We start from the raw sequence: 21,295 nt of genomic DNA on the forward strand, positions 1-21,295 counted from the left end.
TTTTGGTCAAGGTTTTTATGTTCCAATACGTAATTAACAACACAGAAATAAATTAATGATAGGATCATGTCAATATTCACCTCCATGTGTATGCCAGACTGTTTGTGATTCAAACTGTGCTTACACTTATACTGTAGTCAGGGCTGAAAATTAGATCTAGATGTGTAACTTTAAGAGCTGCACAAAATATCAATACAATGAATCTTACCATTTAAACTTAACTTAAAATAGCACTGGATCGGTTCTGGGCACCGTATGTTGGCTGCCCACTGCAGAGGAGTTTCACTACATTGTACATTGTATGATTTAATGTGATTATGATTTCACTCTACTTAAAATGTGATTTAAAGTCTGCTTTTATAACAAGCATCGAAAAAGTTGTTGCTACTGTATAATGTAGCTCTGATTATTTTCACAGGGAGGCTGGTCTGGGTGTTAAGACATACATTACATACACATAAGGTGCAGGACCTTACTGAAACCATTTGAAAGACATTTGATCAGAACAATGATTGATTTTAATGCTTAAACAAATTAATAAACCACCTCTCTTTGTTCTCATGACTGAGTAAATTGAATAAACAAACTGACCTTAAAGGACGACATCATTTCATACGGTTTTACTTTGTTTATAAGTGGCGGACCCTGCCACCTGCTTAGCTTCAAACAGTGTTCTGGGGGCCTTATTTCCCCCTGTAGATGGCAGCCTTCTCTCATGTTAGACTCATCAGCCTACCATCACTGCAGCAGACTGAAGGAGGAGCTCAAGAACTTGATACCACTTTTATTTACCATTCACATATATTGTTTAACTTAACTTCATCTCCGAGCTCAGAGAATAAGAGTTCTCCGCCAGGACAACATGATGTGAGCCAAACTCTGCAGGATTACAGACAAAAAGCTAAAACTTATAGTGTGAGGAAGGTAGAAAGAGAGTGTTTCAGGGGGGGCAGAACTGGACAAGAACATGCCGGGGTGTATTTAAACCTTGTAGTCTCTGAGGTGTTGTCAGATCTGTGGTCAGGGGGCCAACTGAAAAATGTGTGACCATAATGCAGCTTTTAACAGTCAGGTTCTACCCGGAGACTTGTTCTGCTGGCTGACACCATGCTTCTTCACTGTTTTCAGGCTTTAGCTGACCATCATTTAGGTAGTCCATTGTCTTGCTTGTACAACCTTCAGTGTATTATAAAAATGACATTATTTGCATTTTAAATGAGTAGCCACGCTAGCAGCATTGCTCCAGGAGTGACATGTCGGCCTACCAGTTTGGTTCCACTGTTAAAAGGAATGTGACGCAGCAAGTTTAGTGATATCCTTATTTCTTATCTAGCACCATCAGCACATCACTGATCTCTACATCCATAGGATGGATTTGAACAAAATTTGGTGCAGGAATTATACAAATATTAGTTGGATTGACTTGAAATTTGGTTCAGACATTCATGTTCCCCTCAGGATGAATTGTAATAACTGGTGATCCTCCCACTTTTCATCTAGTGTCCTCATCAGGTCGACATTTTCATTTGCCAAGTACTTCAGTTTGTGATTAAATACCTGCAAAACTAATGACATCACCATGAGCCTCTGCTTTACTTTGTGTATTGTGATTACTAGCAAATGACGTTTTTACATGCTACACATCAGCATGTTTATATTGTTACTGAGCAAGCATACACAGAAAAAAAGATGCTGAAAAGTGATGTCATCTCTGTTTATTTAAAAGATATACAGTATGGTTTAACAACAACAAAAATACAGAGTTGTTCTCTCTATGCAATAACTATCACAAAGAAATCATAATGTAATAATTGTTTGTGTTAAGTATGGATGTGTATTTTCAAAGTGCCACAAAGTTTGTGGGTCACTGTTAAGTTATAGTACCATCACAACACAACTTACATGTTTGGCAGGTGACTACACACACAGAATTTCATGTAAGACCAAGTATAAAAATAGTGCAAAGAATCTAACGGAAGTGAAGAATGAACCATTTACACAAAGCCTAGCTCTCATACAATTCACTAGTGATGAGTGACTGTCAAAAGAAATGAATACACAGAATACAGAATACATAGAAAAACGAGGAGAGGCACCATTTCACACAGCAAAGGCCAAATGTTTATAATCCATTCTTATCGCCTCAGTACTGAGAGAAATGAGACTTCATCACAGTCATCCAATTTTATTAATAAATGCTCAGTTAAATAATACAGTGATACTCAAATTCAGTGTTTGACATGCATTTCCAGCGCTGCGTTCATGAACCTAATAGCCTTTGGTTTTGAAATGCTTACTGTACATACAAGCATCTAAACATTTTACTGTGATAGTAGATTAAGACCGATTAAAATAGATTAACTGACATTTAATCCAGTTTACATTTATTGAAGGTATTTGGCTTGCTTGTTGATTGGAGAATGCATGTGCAAGCGACATCATTTGTCAAATTGTCATAAGCACTAAGAGACCAGACTAGAGAACCTGGGTCACATATACACATGTGGTCAACACAGCCACTGGCCTCTAATCTGCCTATTTATCAAAGTGTTTCAGTCAGTGTTTCCTTTTGTGAAAAGACAAACTGTTTCCACTTTATCTTGTGATTGTACTGCAGAGCAAATAAGGTATTATTTATTTAAGAGCTAAAGTTACCAAAAGTTGCTACTCCACCACCGTTATCAGTTTATTTGTATTTATATTAAGAAAGACACTAACTAGTTTATGATATAAATGAAAACTAGAGGCTGGCACAGAGCCTAGTTGATTTTTACAGTACTCTGTAAATGTGGATACTTATACTGTGCGTAGGTGACACAAAACATTTGGTCAGTAGAAAAGAAATAGGCATTATCAAACTATGGCTAATGATCCAGCTTTACAATCTATGCCTCATTCACCCATTCACACACAGAAGGCACAGGCTACCATGCATGGTGCTAGCCAACCAGCGGCAGCAATTTTGGGTTCAGTTTCTTGCCCAAAGCTCCATTCTTTTCCAAGTTTTTTTTTATATCACATCAATGTCGCACTCGGTGTCATGTTCCTCCATTACAATGAACACACACACTGGTATATTTTGACTCAGTCTCACAAATACCAATTTAGCATCAACAGCCCTATCATCAGGATAAAATGTTATCAGTTATCATTTCTGCAAACCACAGATATGTCGGAGGTTGACATCTGTACCAGGCGTGGCATATCTCGTTCACATTAAATGCTACAAGGCTGCCAAACCTAACAAGAGCATAAGCACAGTGCTATGACAAAGGATAAATAGAACAATTGAACCTAATCATCCGTCAAGTTGCAAAATAAATAAACATATTAAACTACACGTATTAACGGATTACAATATTGCTGATTTTGTTTTTTTCATTGTTTCAAGTTTACAAATTTGTCTTTTAAAGAGGAAGCAGCTGAACGTATTTTTGCACTTTTAAGGCACTTTGTCCAAACCCACTAACAGATCATTTAGCTTTAAAAAAAATGTCTTGTATAAAATATAATTATATAGATAGAAGCAGCCTAACCATGGCAAACATGGTGCAGGTGTAACATTTCAAGCTTCAACAGCATTGTGTTCATTAAAGACAGGTTATTAATAAGCCTGATACTGATACTGCTTATCAGTACTAATACTTATCAACAATGCAAAACACAATATATCTAAAAATACAAACATCTTTTTGGCTGGTGTATGTAACACACTCAGGAATAGCTGTCCTAATAAGGAAACATTCTTAGTGTTTATTCTGCTTTTTACATCAAATCTAATGTGCTCAAACTATGAGACAAAGGCTGATGCAGCCAGCTACATTGTCGCCAAGTTGCCATTGAAAGTTAAGACCAGCTCAACTTTATTTTGTAGCACATCTAGCAGCACAAAGTGTCATTTCAAACTTCATATCATCGGCTTCCATTGAATGGAATGACTCGTAGCCTGTAGCTTTGTCACTAGTAGTCTGAAAACACCATAAGGCATCAACTTCAATAAAGCTGGGCAAGAGACATTTACAAATCTGAACATTTGTAAAATGGTGTGACTTATAGTAGATGATCAGCAAAGTGTGGTCAAATGATTAGAATTAAAAGTGAAAGTGGTCCTTCATGAGTGTGAACCCACTCACTGTTTTGGTTATACTGAAAATGTTCTGTAAAACTGTCTCAGTGCCATCGTCAAGGGTTTTTAGTTACCAGTAGCAGCAGACAGCTGTTTTCAGGGAACCAACCGTAATAAACCCACTGTAAAACGCTTGTTTATAGTAATTTGTGTGTAAACACAGTTTGTTGTCCACACCAGCTCATTTCCATGAGTGCTGGATGTGCAAGTGTAACAGATTAGCCATAACAACAATACAATGATAGTACATCAAGGCTCAGTGTGTGTCAGCTTGTTCCTCTCCCAGATAGTAACCAAAGTGGATGAATACAGCTAGAAGCATTTTAATAAGTACATTTAGCTTCTACCTTCTACTGTGTCACCTAACACTTTGACACAATAAAGAAACTGTGGCTGAAGAGATGACTGAAGCTCACTTTGTGGAGTCCCTGTGCTCACTCACCTTCGCTGCTTCAGCATGTGAGAATCTAAACAATATATATCATTATGTGCTATCGGCAGCAGCACTGATTGGAGGAGAGTCTGACTCAGTTTCTGCTGGGCTGTTAGCCAGGACCTCCTGCTCAGAGCGCCTCCTGGAGGCCACTTTGCAAACTCCAGCGATGAGGAAGACCAAAGAGATGACAGCAAAGTAGCCACCATAGATGAAAAACTGAAGGGAGCAAACAAGACAGCTGTCATAAAAATGTACACAGGAACAGCATAGGTGCTCCATGTATGTTGTCATGGGCAACAAGGGGTGGTTGCGGCTCGTTGTACTTCCTCACCTGAGTGAAGACATCGAGGCCGAGGCCAGTTGAGTCCACCACCACCAAAGTGAGCAGTGACTGCAGCAGCAGAGCCATGAAGGTGTTCACTCCAAACACCAGAGCGTAGCGCTGCATGTTGAGACTGGCTGCGATCTGATATCTGATGGGTCAGAGTGCACACAACAGGATAACTTTGTGAAATACTGGGACTGAAGGTTTAGATCTGCAGAACAGAGTCTCTTCTTGTTTTACACAGCAGTTTGGCAATGGACAGCAATAAGACAGCAGCAAGTCCTCCTATGACCTACTGCCCCAACTGAAGTATAAACAGAGAAGTGCGATCCAGAAAGAAACAAAAACACAAGGAGAACCTAATGTTCCATCACGAAGCAGAAACCCTGCTATTTCTTTAAGCTCAGGTTTAGTTTTTGCTGGGGTGGTGATTCAACAGTGTTCCCACACTTTTCAAACCAAAGCACACTGAGATACCTGGAGATGAATGTGCTTCTTCTTGTGGACCTCTCCTCAACAGTGTTGATTCATGCAATCAGTGACAGTACAGCTAATGGAAACCTTCCCACTCTTCCCCTTTCAATTCACAGTTGGTGATCTGTGAAAGCAGGATCTGTCTCTAAAACAGTACTCTACAGTTTGCAAACACAAAGGCTGACGAACCTAAGATTTACTTTACTGCTTAATTTACAGTTAGCAAAAATGTGCCAGCACACAAAAAGGTGCCAGCACTGAAAAAACCTTCCCCATACTGTAAATCTGTTTTAAGAGCTTCTTCTATCCATTAACTATAAAAAAAAACTGCTGACCGCTGCTCCGCTCCATTAACGTTACGTTGTTACTTACGTGGCCACGGTGATCAGCAGCATGTATACGGCTCTGAAGAGGATGTACGAGCCGTAACACACCCAGATGTTCCTCACCATGTCCATGACAAACACACACACAGCCATCAGCAGAGAGAGGACACACAGAGCCAGCTCCCCCCACAGAGACCAGCACACAGGCAGGTAGCCCACCAGCAGAGCTGCCAGGGCCCCTGTGGACCAGCACAGCAGAAAACAACTGTTACAAATACTGTTCAGTCATACACTCAAATTCATCTGTATAGTATATAAAACCTGATGGTCAGTCTGAAGCCTTGAGTTTACAGAGGAAAGTAACTTTACCTTAAAGGAACAGTTCGCCCAAAAATTATGATTCAGTCATGATCTACTCACCCTCATGCCTCCGTACAGCTCATCCAACATAATCCAAGTCCCCTGAAGCCCTGAGATCCCAAACTGATTTGAAAATATGTTATTTATACCGTCAAAGCACGGTCGACGGGGTGCACTAATTCTTTTAGCTTAAGTGAAGATTTTAGTTTAAATAATCAATTCGGGATCTAGGGGGATTCCAACATGGCCCCAGCTACTTCAGTTGTTTAGAAGAATGCTGCAACGCTGTTTTGCTGTGAAGCAAAGTTGTGTGGACAACAAAAATTCATCCAACTTTACATCGGCATGGGGGTGAGTAAATACTGACTGCATTTTCATTTCTGGGTGAACTGTTCTTTAAAAGGCATTTTCCAGTTTGACAAACTAATTTTAACTCCATCCGTTGACTGTTAGATGCAGTTAAAAACCGTAAAATCTGGTGAGTAAACCTTGAGTTTAGATTCTTTTGTCAGGCTACTTTCATAGTCAACATTTTACAGTTAGTTTTATCTAATAAAGCACATCATCAAATTTAAAAAAATGTCTATATGTAAAAAATGCCTCCATATTATTTTTACATCTGATAAAGTGGGAACCTTCAGTGGCACTCTCACCTAGCAGCATGGACAGTGTCTCTACATAGCCGTTGTAGATTTCATGGTCATTGGATGGACGAATGTTCTCCCACAACGCTTGAGCGTAGTTGACGACCTGGAAGTGGCCGCAGGTGGCCAGAGCCCACCACAGCGACCACGCCAGCAGAGGGCGACATCTGTAGCACTGCAGGAAGTCATCAAACAACATCCGCAACACGTCCACCAGACCCCTGCTACCACTTCTTGTCTCCGAGGGCCCAGATATCTGCATGGAGAATAGTTCAAAGACTGTGTGAGTGTTTCTTTATAATAATAATAATAATAATAATAACAACCTGAATAAAGTAGCTTGTCACTCACCGTGGGGGTGTCCTGGGTGTTCAGTGGCACTTTCTCCAGCGTGGTTGTGCTGTTGCTCCGTGGCCTCTCCTCCACTGTTCCTGGACTCTTGTGAAAGAATAAGCTCCTCTTGGCCATGGGTAGAAACCAGGGAGCAATAAAGGCCACCGTGGCCGACGTCAGAGAGATAATGACGAGGTGGAGCAGCTGAATTTTGGCCACGGAGAGCAGGAGCTGACCGATCAGAGATCCAGCAGCAAAGCCAAACAGAGTAACGCTCCGGCAGTAACCCGTCACCCTCTGGTAGTGTGCCGGCTCCACAACGCTGTAGATGTAGGAGTAGTAGGCCACATCCGAGGCTGTGGCCAGCCCAAAGAAAAACTCCAGGAGCTGCATGGCCATGAGGCCTTGTGCCTTCAGCAGCATAACATGGGTCACTATTAAGCTGGTGGCCTGTAGAATCAATACAGGCTTATAACAGAGGTAGTCAGTGGCCAGGAAGATGGGAAACAGCAACACCAGGTAGGAATAGGTCCATATTGGATAGATTTCATTGACGACCTGCAGGTAACAGATGATTTACCAAAAGTTTATAAAAGCACACACATCCAAGCACATTCATCACTAGGTGCTGAACAGAAGCAAGAGTTTATTAAAAAAAAATAGAGTCTGCACACTAGAAGATGCTCCCATGAACATTTAGAACCTCCATGTATGACGTTTGGGCACAAGCCCTTCTTCAGGATCAGAATAAAGACTTTATTGATCACCGTGGAGAAAGCTGCGTATAGACATCGATCATGTCTGATCACTGGTTGACTCGGAACCTAATTCATCTGCACCGTTCACTGTTGAAAGATGTCACACCCAGGTATGCAAATGTGAAGACCTGCTCATAGATATTAATCCTGTAATTTGTTATTATGAAGGTGTTCCTGGTGCATCTGAGTTATCTGAGCACAGTTTAGGGACAGCTTATGGACTCTAAGAGCCTGTTCACACCTGGTATCAACAACCATCCTGAGTGAGCCAATCACAAGTTGTCAGCTCCAAGTCTGTCAGTTCACAACTTGCATCAGGATGTCTCCTGAATTACCACTTGTGATCGGATCGCACTTACCCACTCTGTGTGCCAATAAACTCGTACATGACTGGGACTAACGGATCTGGTTTTACAAGGTGTTTGCGTCAGGGTTAACTCCGCAACAAGATGGTGCTGATTGTTTTTTAACTGTTGTTTTTTTCAGCTTTATTGCTGAAACATGCATTGCCCATGGCAGAAATACATTCATTACCATTGGAGAAGACAGCAGGTGTTTTGGATTAAGAGCAGCTGACTTTGAGATGATCACTGTCCACTGCATTTTTTGACTATCCAACCTGACCGGCCAGACCACCCCGGGGAAGAAGAGAGTCATGCTAATCCAGCCTGGTTTTAAGGCTGCTCCTGGCTTTAGTCCAGTCACAGGGAAAGGAAAAAGACGAATGGGACTTAGGCTGGCCAAACGACGGGAAATCAGCAACTGCCGTGCCCACATTCTTTTAGAGACCTGTCTCTACTACAACATCTTGGATCAAGCTGTTGCACTTGACAGGCAGACCATGTTTCAGGCCTGCATTTGTCAAATGTACAAGAAGGCCTAAATAATTAAGAATTTATCATAGACAACGTTCAACAGTTCATAAAGTTTCTCCTAACTCAACAACTCATAAAATCAAGCAGTTTTTGAAGAGAGTCTAGAGTCTTTCTCCACAGCCCACAAGGAACAGAGATGTTGCCTATACTGGTTACGGTTTACTGTATTTGTAAACTTGCATATGTTTACTGTCAAGTCAATGTTGCCTTCTTTCATAAATTTAGTGTAATTGGTGAAATCAGTTGGAACAGTTTATTCAAACAGCTGCCAAATGTTGGCAGGTAAGATGCACTTCAGGCACGGATGCAGACAGGCCGCTACAGCCATACTCTAACAAGGGAAAGAAAGAAACTCAGCGTAATGAATTTCATTCCAAATTTGCAAGACGTTTTTTTTAAATTTAAGTTTCCCCTCACTCAACAACTCTCTGTGTGCGGATATACTGCTAAAAGAATGTGATCAAGAGCACCTCTGAATGTGGTCTGAGTTATCTGATCTCAAGCATTCACAACTTTACTTCAAGCTGTCAACTTGCGATCGGATCACTCAGTGACGTTGTTACCAGCTCTGAACAGGGCATTAATTAAAAGACAACTAATCACCACAGCCAGTATTGAGAGCCTAGATTTTGCATTTAAATCAGCTTTGCTGGGAAATCATTTATTTATATGCACAACCTCAATGAGTACAATTTCCTGCGGTACATCATAAGTACATGGGGCAATTCTAGGCCATCTTAAAATCTGACTGACGGAGGTAATAATCTTTGGATTAACCAGAAATTCCACAGGATTTGACCACTTTTCAAGAGGGATTATTCTGTTTTAGGCAAGTATGGGTCTGTTGTCGGAGCTAGACTGACAAAACAGATCAAATAAAAGTTTTTCCTTCCTTTGAGCATTTGTGAATTTTCTATACTGCAAGTTTCTACATGGTGTGTCGCGAAAATACTGGGGAATTATGCTAAACTGTTTTAAAATGACTTTCATTTTTTGGCAGTTTTTAATTCAGTCTAGAATTATATATACAATCATTATATGTTCATCCTAGACACTCAACATCATGTAGGAATAGTGAGCTTTGAGCACTTGTATTTTGACAAGTATTACTGAGGGTTAATTAATCTTATCATTAGGTTGCCTCTGATTCCTTGTCAGACTGCAGTTTCATTACAAGTAAGCTGGAAAGGCAGGTTTTGTTGCCTTTAATTGAAGAGGAAACAATTTTAGCATGGGGAAGCTGTGAGAACACCCTCCTGCTCTGACACAAGCAGCTCTAATGGTGGTGTAACAAAAGAAAATGCAATGCAGACAGCACGACTTTAGCCTGTGTCTCAACAGCCGTCTGACATGGTGAGATGTCTACACCATTAAGAGAATCAACTTTAAAACTGTCAGTTCTTCCAAATAACAAAAACAGATCAGTTTTTCTTAAGGCAATAACCATGCAGATAATTTCAGCGTGATCTGTGATCAAACTTTGACTTTTGTTTAATCTGATCTTTAAAATCAGAATTTTTCTAAATGATTCAAATACTGTATATTTATCAGTATTATCTTTAAAAAGTAATATCAGAATCAGCTTTATTGGCCAAGTATGTGTACACATGATACACACACACAATACAAGGAATTTAACTCTGTAAACGAAAAGAAGTCTTTTGTGTACACTAGTATGTTGGGGGAAAACTTTAATAAGTATATAATGTCTGTATTCACGTCAAGTGTTTCTGTAAGTGTCAAACATTACAAATAGTGAAAAAGAAATAGATATCAATAGGATAATGGACTGCTGCGCCATACACAGGAAGTCAGAACATTAAAGCTTGCAGGACTTATACTGACAGTGACAGTGCATGTTTATCAGTATATGATAAAAACAGTGTGCATTTTAACCTGTGAAAATATGAACATTAATGGAAGAATGTAGTGGTTTCAGGAGATTATAGGGTTTATTAACGGGGACCTTGTGACTGACTGTTATACAATTAACACCCACACACTACTTATCATTCTGCTGCTGAGGTTATGGACAGATTTGTGCAGAGTAAAATACAAATTATTATTTCTTTCAAGTGTTTTTCTAATGTTACGTCAGAAGTTGACATATGACGCAAGGTCTTCTAAGCGTTGATGCGCTAGCCTTTTGCCCGGGAAGCTAACTCACCTGAGTTTCTGTCAGGTTCTTGTCCGGTCCCATCAGATATGCAGTGAGGAAAGGTTCCGACGGGCGCAGGTTGGAAAAGAAGCCATAGACACAGAGCAGGAGAGTGGGATAGACCACAGACATGTTGGACTCACGCCGCATGACCTCCACACACCGCTAACTAACAGCATTCTGCTGCTGCTGCTTCTTCTTCTGCTGCTGGTGCTTACATTGGCCGGCTATTGGCTAGCCGTCAGGTACACTACCGCCACCAGCTGGTCTACATGTGGAGCAGCAGTAGAGGGGAAGAAACAAAAGTTCTCCTGGAAAATAAAAGATATTCCTTTTGGGGGTTGGTTTGTTTTGTTTTCTCTTTTTAATTGGAATCATTTTGCAAAAAACATTATTTGGATGTATCGAAATGGCAGATCTTTTTGTAGTTTACGTACCTCTACATGGGCTCTAAGTTAAGACGAACCTGAGGGGATTTTAGATCACTGCTTTCACCACTCACAAAACCCCTCCCCAACCCCAATGAATAAATACAAAAAAAAGCATTTCTTTGCAATATTTGGGATCTCTTTATTGATAAATTTACATTACTTTAAAATGTTCAAGTGTTACCACTGAGCAAATTACATCAGGAGAGTGGACCAACAGGAAGTAGAGTGAATATTTTATCCAACCAACAGACAACAAGGAAAGTAGAGCGAGTATTACTGAAGCAGATACTTTATTTAGTTCTGTAAGTACTGTCAGAAACATGATACTGAAATGAGCCAAAGATAGTATATAGTTCAGAATCTTAGAAACCAAAAGACTGGAAATTCATTGAAGGATTCATTAAAGTAAATCCAGAGGCATGTGACAACAAAATAGTTCCATTTGTTTTGCTTAAATGCTGCACAACAGAGGTCACAGCCAACCTTCACATAGCTCTTAGACACAACAATACATCAAGCTTGTAGAAGCAAGACAAACTGAAAAAAGTCAAGGCTCTGACACAAGCTGCAGAGGAGAGAAAATTGTCCAAAGTTGAAATACAACACAAAAACCATATGAACCAAGCACAGGAACCATTGGTAAATGAAGGGGTCTGGATATCAACACATTCAAAGAATGAAGCATTAAGACAAAGTGGCATAAAGAGCTGTTTTACAATAATGAGGTTCAGCCATGACTCCTGCAAAGTGCTTTAGAATGGAAGCAATAACAACCACTGCAGTGATGTATAGGGATAATATCAGTTATAGTCAAGAAGCTTCTGTCAGTGCTGCTGTCAGGTCCAGAGACGTTTGAGAAAGTGATGTTGGCAAGAACACATACATCTCCTACCAAAAGCTGTCCAATTCCAAATCCACATATATGAAATATTTTGTTCTTAATATCATTTGAAGTTGTACTAGAATTGATGTGCTTAAAAACAGACATACACAGTTAGAGACTAGCTGGTGAACACAGTGGAGCATTTAGCAGTATAAGAGACAAATATTTTGCTCTGGAGTTGACCAAACAGCGAGTGAATATTGGACTTACATTCATCAGGTGCAAATAATAAAACGAGTTTTAATGCTACTCTGTGTTTGCTGGATGTGTTAATAGGCAACAGTTTGTTAACATGTAAGCCTTAACAATTTTATAAGGGATTAAAAAGTCAATGTTGTGTTTACAGCTTTTTCTGCTGCTCCTGAGTGGCCCAGATATTACTTAATGCAGCTTAGATGTCTGTGCCACTAATACTGAAGGCAGGACTGTTGTCCAGAACCTGTCTCACTCTTACTAGCGTAAGGAGCTGACAACTTTGCACAAAAAGGGGTTATTTATTATCAGAAATGGACTATTACATTTGAAACCGTGAAGAAACAGTGAAGCAGTATGGAATGGTACGGAAGATGATTGGGAGAACCATTTGAGTTCTGACTATTTTTCAGAATCCCGACTTTTTTTTAAATCAAAATTCTGACTTGATTTTAATTTTTTGAGACAAAAGTCAGACTTTTGAATTTAAACCCAGAACTCTGACCTTTCCCCCTGAAATTCTGGTGGAAAAAAAACCCTCAGAATTCAGAGAAAAATTCAAAACTCAGAATATCTTTTTGTTTTTACAGTGGCCCTGATCCTCTTCCATAGAATGGGGTGAGTAACAGCATCGAAATCTTCTTAACAATAACTTTGTGAGCGCTCACCACATTGTGGTCACAACATTAAACCTGTAGAGAAACATCAGAGTAACAGTCCAACTTTAGGGATGAAGCCTCATTTGCAGTCTCTCCCAGAGTCAGATGAAAAGACAGACATCAGTTTCAGCTCTGGTTGTCTAGTACAGAGATAAATTAGACACCACTAGCCAGCAATGTCACAAGAGAAGATAAACACAATTCCACAACTCAAGCTGTTCGCTAGCAGACTAGTTACAAATATATCCAAGTGTGCTGTTTTAGATTTCTATTTTCCGCAGGTGAAATAAAAGACCGTTCTGAGTTTAACTGAGGCTGGATTTTTCATGGCATAGCTAGGCTAGCAGCAGTTATACAGACCACATCCACCTCTGTCCTGGACACGCATACATTAAAACTGATATTTATTTTCTTATCTGACTCTGGGTTTCCCAAAATGTCAGACTGTTCCTTCAACAGACTGTTTTGTCACATACCTCCAACATTCTCCGAGTCCTGCACACTCAGAAAGTGTCTCAGATCAACACAAACACTCCACAAACTGGTTGTAATCAGACCAGACCAGATAAAATCTCAACACAGAGGCAGAAGAGCTGATCTTTCCCATGGACACGTTGCAGTAGCAGAGGCAGGTTTATGAAGCTACATGGTGAAGTGTCTCGTGTAGTCATACTCTATTGTGGGAATGACAGCCTGGACAAACTTGAGGAAAATCAGAAGATACCTGAAAGTCTCATTTAAGGAAAGCACAGAGGAGCATGAGGGACATTTACAACACAGCACCACAGTAATAATGTTGTTATCAGACCCACACCATGACAATGTAGCATTGGGGAAATAACAGGGGCACGCACAAGGTAATGGAGTACGCAGGGCTTTCTCTAATCTAGCAAATTAAACACCTAATTAATCAAGGTAATGTGATAACACTGATCACACAAACATCCCATATTGTCATAGATCAGTCCTGCTGGTTCAATGCAATACAAAGATATAAGAGGCAATATTAACAGTGTTTAAAAATCTCAGGCTAAAAAATGTATATCATCATATTGACCGATCCCAGTTTAACCTCTGGAAGCATCAGTTCTATTTCTTAATTTCCAGTGTAAAAGTGGATATTTTGCCCTGAAGGTGACGCTAGAGGAAAGGTCTCCTATCACTAACTATCTGACTGTGAACAGTCGAACCAAATATCATCTAAGGTAGTTGCTGGAATATCTTCCAGTGTTTAAATTGTCAGAGAGATAGAATATCACAATCCTCAGGCGTGACACAAGAGAACAACCTCAAAGGTCTTTGTGACATTTACCATCAGAGGCACTAAGTTTTGTGTCAGCTGGGTATTCACAAGACAAAAGCAGTTCATCTGATTTGCATAAAGATAAAGCAGCACAAAGCTAAACGTGTTCTGCTGCTTAAGTTGAAGTATTTCTTCAGGAGACACAGGACGCTGTTGGAGCTAGTCAGGAAAAACAGGCCGGAGGACCGGGTAAAACAGATGTCACTGCAGTAGATTTCACACCTGCTTATCCAGTTCATCAAGTTAAATATCCTCACAGTGATCAGTCTGACGAAAGTGCATAAAATCCATTTATTACACACTTTATTTATTTATTCATTTTTAACCAAATTTAAGGCTGATGCTTGAAGAAATCATCTTTTTCACATTTAACCATTGTAGGTAAGTACAAATTAAAATAGTAAACACGAGGTCCTGTGCAGACGTAGGTTTTATTTACCAATATGGTTATTAGGTTATTAAGGTGATTTAGGTTAAGTGCATGTGCACAGTAAAAAGACAGTATCAGGTTCAGTGGTAGGTTAAAAGAATCTTCACATTAGAAATAGATCAATTGTTAGTGCCAATTAAGAGCTCATGAATTCAAATTTAGGACTATTTAACCACTTTTAATGTCTATATTAATAAAATTTAAAAGACAATGTGAGACTTTTTATGGACCTGCGGACATCCTGTTTAACAAACATATTGCACAAAATCAAGCATGCAATCTTTAGCTCTGTAACACCTCAGAACAGGATGCAAATCTTTAGGAAATATCCACAGTACCTTCATTAAGATCAACCAGAGTTGTTTCATGTTCCAAAGATGCAGACATGGAACAGGTATTACCATGAAAGGATACATGTGCACTCCTAGCTCTCCTCCCCCCTCTGCCACAGTCTCAATGATCTTTTTCATCACTTCAGCATGTCTGAAAATACAGATTAGATCAGCCAGTCGCATTAAAGCATCTGTGAAAAGACTCAGATAACAATTTCAATACATTGTCATTCTATCAAACAGCCATGATTTAAGATAAAGTGATACAAACAGCATTTTTTCATATCATTCTGCATAGAGAGTGTTATAACAGCTCTGGCCAACAGAAATAGGAGAGCAGCTGTGTTTGTCTTTTCTTGTGATAAGCAATATAATCATATGTGATGACATAAACACCTGTCTACCATCATGTAAAAACAGTTTGCTTCTTAAAATACAGGTAACAAGGTCTTTATAAAACTCTCGATAATGATGAGAATATTGCTCTTAAATCCCACCTGCATGTGTGCATCTTAGGTTTTTTCCCCCATTTGTCTTTCTCACCTGCAGGGGTGGACAGAGCACATGGCAGGTGGAGGGAGGTGGGGGTGGTTCTCAATGGTGACTGTCTTCTTCACATGGTCCTGGCTGATGTCCTCGTACATCTGCTCTACAGTCAGTGGTTGCCTGTCCTGAGAAACACCACAGCAGCTTGGTGAGCTACCTACCTACCCTAGTTCTCAAAAATCTACTTTAAGCAAAAGAATATCAACTCCAACAGATGAAAACGCCCGTGCTTATACAGTCCCATTTTGGGAAGGTACATACTTCATCATATCCAAACAGCCAGAGTCGAGGGGTCTGGTAGTATTTATCATATGTGATGTACAGGTCATATGTTCTAGTCTGAAGAATGGCATCCTCACTCCCCGGCTCTGCTTTGGCTTTAGTTTCCACCATTTTACTGGTGTCAAGGGTCGCCTAGACGCAGGAAAAACATGTAAGTGTAACTGATATTAGATCACACAATAAATCTGCAACACTTTGAGCCGTCTACCTCGTCTGTTTCCAACAGGCCACTTTCCTCATATTCTGAAAAGACAGCATTAAGGACAACATGAGCTCAAGTGTAGGCTGTTTGAAAGAACAAAATCACTGCTCAATTACTGTTGGGATATGAGTAAGGACATGAATACCTTCCATATCTGCTGCTTCTCCATCTTCATCATCATCTTCATCACCGTCATCACAACATGCTGCAGATGTAGCATTCATGTTCTTGTCCTAGAGGAATTCACATTAAAAGGGATCTATTTGAAACTGCACAGGAGTGGACGCTGATCTTTTAAAGGGTAGCTCCGCAAATTTTACACATTAAAGTGTGTTTACAAGTGAAAAAAGTAGTATAAAGCCTTTTGTGTCTCCAGAGGAAGCTACATGTAATCAGATTATTTGCCTCCAGTGATGTTACTCAGTGGCTAAGTTGCATTGTGGGTAATGTGGGCACCAGGAGGAAAAAGGAGGAAGAATGAGTGGAATAAAATAGGCAATATTTCTGGTTCTACTGTATCAATTTTGATCATTAGTTTTAACTGTTGTTAGTCCAACGGTGTTATAGGAGTGCTATGTTAGACAGGTAGATTGCTTTTCAAAACCTGGCACTCAAATTACCAACTATGCAACTTAGCCACTGAGAGACATCACTGACTGCAACGTATCAGATTACATGCAGCTTCCCCTGGAGCCACAAAAGGCTTTTTTTATACATATGCAGTAGTACTCAGTAGAACATGTGAACACACTTTAATTTGTGAAATTGGTGAAGTTACCCAATTAAAACTTAAGCAGCACAAAATGAAATCCAAAACGAGTGGCAATTGTAAATTATTACTTATTACTTATTTGGGTGAACTAACCCTTTTAGGTTGAGTGACTTTTGATCAACACAAAAAAAAAAAAATGAAGCATACCTTGGTATTGTCCAGTGAAATTTCTCGCACAGCATCTGTGACTCCTAACAGACCTGTTGAAACACATCAGTCAGTCATCTTTACTAAAACTATATGATGATCTTATTTATTTTATATCTGATCTATGACCTGATAAGAACTGGAACTGACAGGCAAGTGGTTTTACAATCAGTCAGCTCTGACTGGTATCCAGTTCAAAGTAAGACCTGCTACAAGTGCACCGAAGAAACTCCAACTCCATTAAATGAGGTAGTGTATCTATAATATTCTGATAACTTGAGGTATCAGTGGAAATATGTGGTCGTCTGGTCCCTGCTGGTAAGGGTTCTTACCCCTCTGACCTGACCCTCACAGCTGTGATGTGAATTAGTTTTTACTGTATTTTCAAGAGCAAACACTCAGCAATAGAAATGTTACAGTGTGGGTCATTCAATACCATCTCACCCAGAATTCAGAAGTTGAAATTGTGAAACAATACATGTGTACTGAGCTAAATAATTTAGATTAGTTAAAGTATTTATCCAGACACAGGGAACAGGTTGTCACCATTTAGTACGCGACAAACCAAACCATTATGAGCTGTAACTTCCAAATTTCCTTAACCGAATGAAAAACAGGCTCAATAGGTATCAAACAAAGATAGAAAATCTTTAAGTCAACACAGTGGAAATATCTAACATCAAATAAAACCACTGAATGTAATATTACAGCCAGTGAAGAGTACAAAAAAATTGCTATTTTCTAAAAAATATTAAATGATGGAGTAATATGACATCTTTAATTTTCTTTATATGCCCACAGTGGATATTAACAAGAAGAAAGAAATTTATAAAAGGAAATGAAAATAAACCTTTCTTGGGAAATATATATCGTCATATATCAAATATAGTCAAATATCTTAAAAACTGTGTTTTTATAGCTCTGAAGCTATATTTAGCACCACCTGCAGCACTTATTTTTTCATTTTCAGTTTTATCATTCGGGTAAAAAATTATTTATTGTTATAAATTTGATAACTGTAAACATTCTACAACAAGTATTTTAATGAACACATGTTGCAAAGTATCATTAGGGTTTCTTAGATGTTCAGGACAAATTTAAACCTCATTCAGTGAAAAATAAGAAATTGCTGAGGCACAGAATACACACAAATTATTAAATTTAGCTTCGAGGGCTAGCTATAAGATTTTGCAAGACTTCATGAATTTAATATTTGTTTTACATTAATCTTTTCAATAACATTAATTAAGAGGGGCTAGGTGAGTTGTAATGGATTGACCCATGTAGAAGTCGCACATATTTACTGCAACCCCACCTGCATATCACTCCAACACACTTGGGTTTCTGACATAGAAGAACTGAACTACGGGGTTAAGGATATACTGTATGTAATCTGTGGATGTTTAGATGGTTTCCAACCTGAGTTGTGGTAGGTGTCCACCCAGCCCCCGTCTCCATCATCCTCCTCTATGATGGCTTCCAGCTCATCTGAATACTCCATCTGTTTACAACGCTTGTAGCAGGGAACTGCAAGACCACAATTACAGTGTCAACACACAAACCAGGGGTATACAAAAAAGTACAGCTCTGACCTAAGTTAACCGGTAATGAGGTTTTCACGTTCACAAAGTAAACAACGATAAAGTAAACAATGATGGTCTTTTTTGGCGGCTGCCAAATACATTTATGGGATTTTTCGGACAAATAAAATACAATTTAATTATGCTTCATTCAGTTATGTTCCCTATCATTTTTTTTTTTACACTTCTTTCCAATCTACACTGTCATTCAGAGATATTGTATCACACTGCAAATCAAATTAAGTCAGACCCACGGAAATTACAGAGTTGCTTAAATAGGGACCTTTTTCAATTTATGAGGAACTAGAAAACTGTTCATCTAACAGATATAAATAAATTGCTCGTGTGGCAAAGTCAGTAGCTTAGTGGAGTGGAAGTTGAAATTTAGCTGAGACCAAAAAAAAGAAAACAGAACCATAAAATGAAAGGCAGTCCCCACTTTAAATCCACGTCTTACCATTGCGTGTCAAGAGAAACTGTTTATCCGGGGGCAAATATGGCTTCACCTTGACCTCTTCCCCTGTGGCCCTGAAGAGAGATGATATCATGAACATTAAAACATATTATTTGATATAAGGCCATGGGTTTTGTGCTCATTATGCTGTTATTAAAAACAATGGTCCCGAATGTCCTTACTTTTAACTTGACTTAATTACACATCGATTTTAGGTTTAATAAACCAGCGTTTTAGGTTCCTATATCTTGTGAAGGAGGAACAAAAGCTGACAGACTAGAAGGTAATGTTTTTACTACCACATAGATGCCAGGAATCACAAGGCCTCACACACACACACACACACACACACACACACACACAGAAAGAAATTAGTATATAGTGATGAATAGATATCTAAAAAAAAAATAACAATATGGAAAAAATATTTCATTAATTTCTTTCTGAGTTGTTGATTATGTGCCAAAATTTGACATGGGCAGTAAAACAGTGTGAAGCAATGTTGGTTTCTCCAAGCACAGTATTGCACTATAAAGTGAAACTAAACAAGAACAGAGAAGTGAGCTTTGTAAAGCGCATTCCAGAGCCACAAAAGGTAAGCTATTACTGTAAAGCCTTTTCGGAAGTTACACAATCTGTAAGTGCAAGCTGACATTAGTAGCAGCAGTACAGATAGCACTAACATTACAACTGAAAGTAAAAGCAGGACTGACATTATTCCTACGAGCAATCACCCTGACTACCTTGACATAAGATTCAAAATCAGCTGTTTAACAGGAATTGCATTTCTTTTAATGATACTTTTCTCCAATCTGTTATATGAACCTCATCTTGGTGGTAAAGTATACATTAAAACCAAACACTGCAACATCATTAGGTAACACTTTATAATGAACATTATTATCAAATGGTACATGTATAGTTTAACTTCAATTAGCAGTTATTTCACTGTTAATAAACAATGGACTGCTTTATAAACTGTTTGTTGATCAATAATAAAGTTATGATAACATGAATCAGTTGCAACTTTATAATGACAATCCAATTAAGGATAGATGAACTAGAGAGAACTCAGAGTCGACAGTACTTAGTATAGGCTTTATATATATAAGTTTACAATATAGATTTCCGTAGTTTGAAATGTCGCAAAAAATACTAGAACTGGCCGACAAACTAAAATATCACAGTATTTTTCAACCATATAGCACAATATCGATATTGTGATAATGGTGTAGAGATGACTATTGGTACGTTTACAAAATATGTACAGGATGAGATTTTTGATAAATAATCATCGATAATGTGGATATAATGACTAAGGGGTTAAAGGCAAGTCTTAGAACAAGTAGAACAGTTAGGTAAGTTCAGAGAATTACATCACTGTAATACTGTGTTTACAACCAGGAAAAGAAAACACTTAGAGCAAAGCACAATATAACCATATCTAGACTCCAAGACGATATACATAGTCTCATATCACGATAACCATATTATATCAATATATATTGTCCAGCCCTAATATTACATGCAATGACACCATCAGGAGGGATGTATATATCTGTGATTCAGCTGCAAATGGTCACTCACCATTTCCATGTGGGACAGTGGTGAACCAAGTGATCTCCAGCTGCTACAAACTAAAGTACAAAAGAGGAAGTATGAACCATAGGATATATGATATGACATAGAAATAAAACACACTACCCAACATGTATAGATAGGCTTTTAACAAGTGTATTCTCACCTCCTCTGGTGTAATGACTCCAGTCTCTTTGAATTTCGATTCCTGTGATAAACAACAGTCGAATTAGTATGTAAGAGGGATTTCAGGAGCACTTACTGCGCATTTACCACAACTGTGCAAATGTATCCATGAAGGGTCGATATTCCGTGAACGTTACATCTATTAGCCTGCACCTAATTTTCGCTTAAAATAGCAAGTAAGCAACTAGCTGCTAGCTGCTCATGTGTTTATGACATCTCAAAGTAGCCAACACCTATCAACAAGCTAGCTCATGTAATGTAAGTTTACCTTCAACACTGGAGTGAGAAACTCAGCCACCCCGAGAGCCGTGCCCTTCACTGTGTTTATGACGTTCTGCATCTTGAGGAACTCCCTTTGGGTAAAACGTGAACTCTTTCTAAACCCGTTCTATCAAAATTACAATTATTTTGACATAGCTGCTAAAGCAGAGCACCAGCAGGAGTAGATCACATGATACGTCTGAACACTTCCGGTATCGTACTCTCGCGAGAAGTGCAGAGGT

At 39.0% G+C, this 21,295-nt stretch overlaps 2 protein-coding genes across 2 annotated transcripts; both read right to left on the minus strand.

Moving 5' to 3' along the window:
* Window positions 1-1,700: 1,700 nt before the first annotated feature.
* Window positions 1,701-11,012, minus strand: slc19a2 (solute carrier family 19 member 2). The gene is made up of 6 exons (XM_084347269.1): window positions 10,825-11,012; window positions 7,043-7,582; window positions 6,701-6,947; window positions 5,734-5,926; window positions 4,894-5,035; window positions 1,701-4,778 (listed from the first exon to the last, which is right to left on the minus strand). Exons 1-6 carry the CDS (start codon window positions 10,963-10,965, stop codon window positions 4,611-4,613), a joined length of 1,431 nt encoding a protein of 476 aa, XP_084203395.1. The 5' UTR covers window positions 10,966-11,012; the 3' UTR covers window positions 1,701-4,610.
* Window positions 11,013-11,508: 496 nt separating this feature from the next.
* Window positions 11,509-21,257, minus strand: atg3 (autophagy related 3). The gene is made up of 12 exons (XM_084347638.1): window positions 21,061-21,257; window positions 20,773-20,814; window positions 20,616-20,665; window positions 19,032-19,102; window positions 18,414-18,521; window positions 16,995-17,047; window positions 16,221-16,308; window positions 16,082-16,116; window positions 15,853-16,005; window positions 15,589-15,716; window positions 15,128-15,196; window positions 11,509-13,704 (listed from the first exon to the last, which is right to left on the minus strand). Exons 1-12 carry the CDS (start codon window positions 21,130-21,132, stop codon window positions 13,623-13,625), a joined length of 951 nt encoding a protein of 316 aa, XP_084203764.1. The 5' UTR covers window positions 21,133-21,257; the 3' UTR covers window positions 11,509-13,622.
* Between the last annotated feature and the right edge of the window lie 38 nt (window positions 21,258-21,295).

The sequence above is a fragment of the Pagrus pagrus genome (genome assembly GCF_965226575.1).
Source record: "Pagrus pagrus genome assembly, chromosome: 24".
Lineage (NCBI taxonomy): Eukaryota > Metazoa > Chordata > Actinopteri > Spariformes > Sparidae > Pagrus > Pagrus pagrus.

Bases quoted from the DNA above. Each gene is read 5' to 3' on its own strand.
- slc19a2 (XM_084347269.1), bottom strand. From the start codon at position 10,965: ATGCGGCGTGAGTCCAACATGTCTGTGGTCTATCCCACTCTCCTGCTC. The intron at 5,927-6,700 runs GTGAGAGTGCCA...GCTGGTCCACAG, and splicing joins GACACTGTCCATGCTGCTAG to GGGCCCTGGCAGCTCTGCTG. The intron at 5,036-5,733 runs GTAAGTAACAAC...CTGACCCATCAG, and splicing joins CTGCTGATCACCGTGGCCAC to ATATCAGATCGCAGCCAGTC.
- atg3 (XM_084347638.1), bottom strand. From the start codon at position 21,132: ATGCAGAACGTCATAAACACAGTGAAGGGCACGGCTCTCGGGGTGGCT. The intron at 16,309-16,994 runs GTATGCTTCATT...GAATTCCTCTAG, and splicing joins TTTCACTGGACAATACCAAG to GACAAGAACATGAATGCTAC. The intron at 15,197-15,588 runs GTGAGAAAGACA...CTGTATTTTCAG, and splicing joins TGCTCTGTCCACCCCTGCAG to ACATGCTGAAGTGATGAAAA.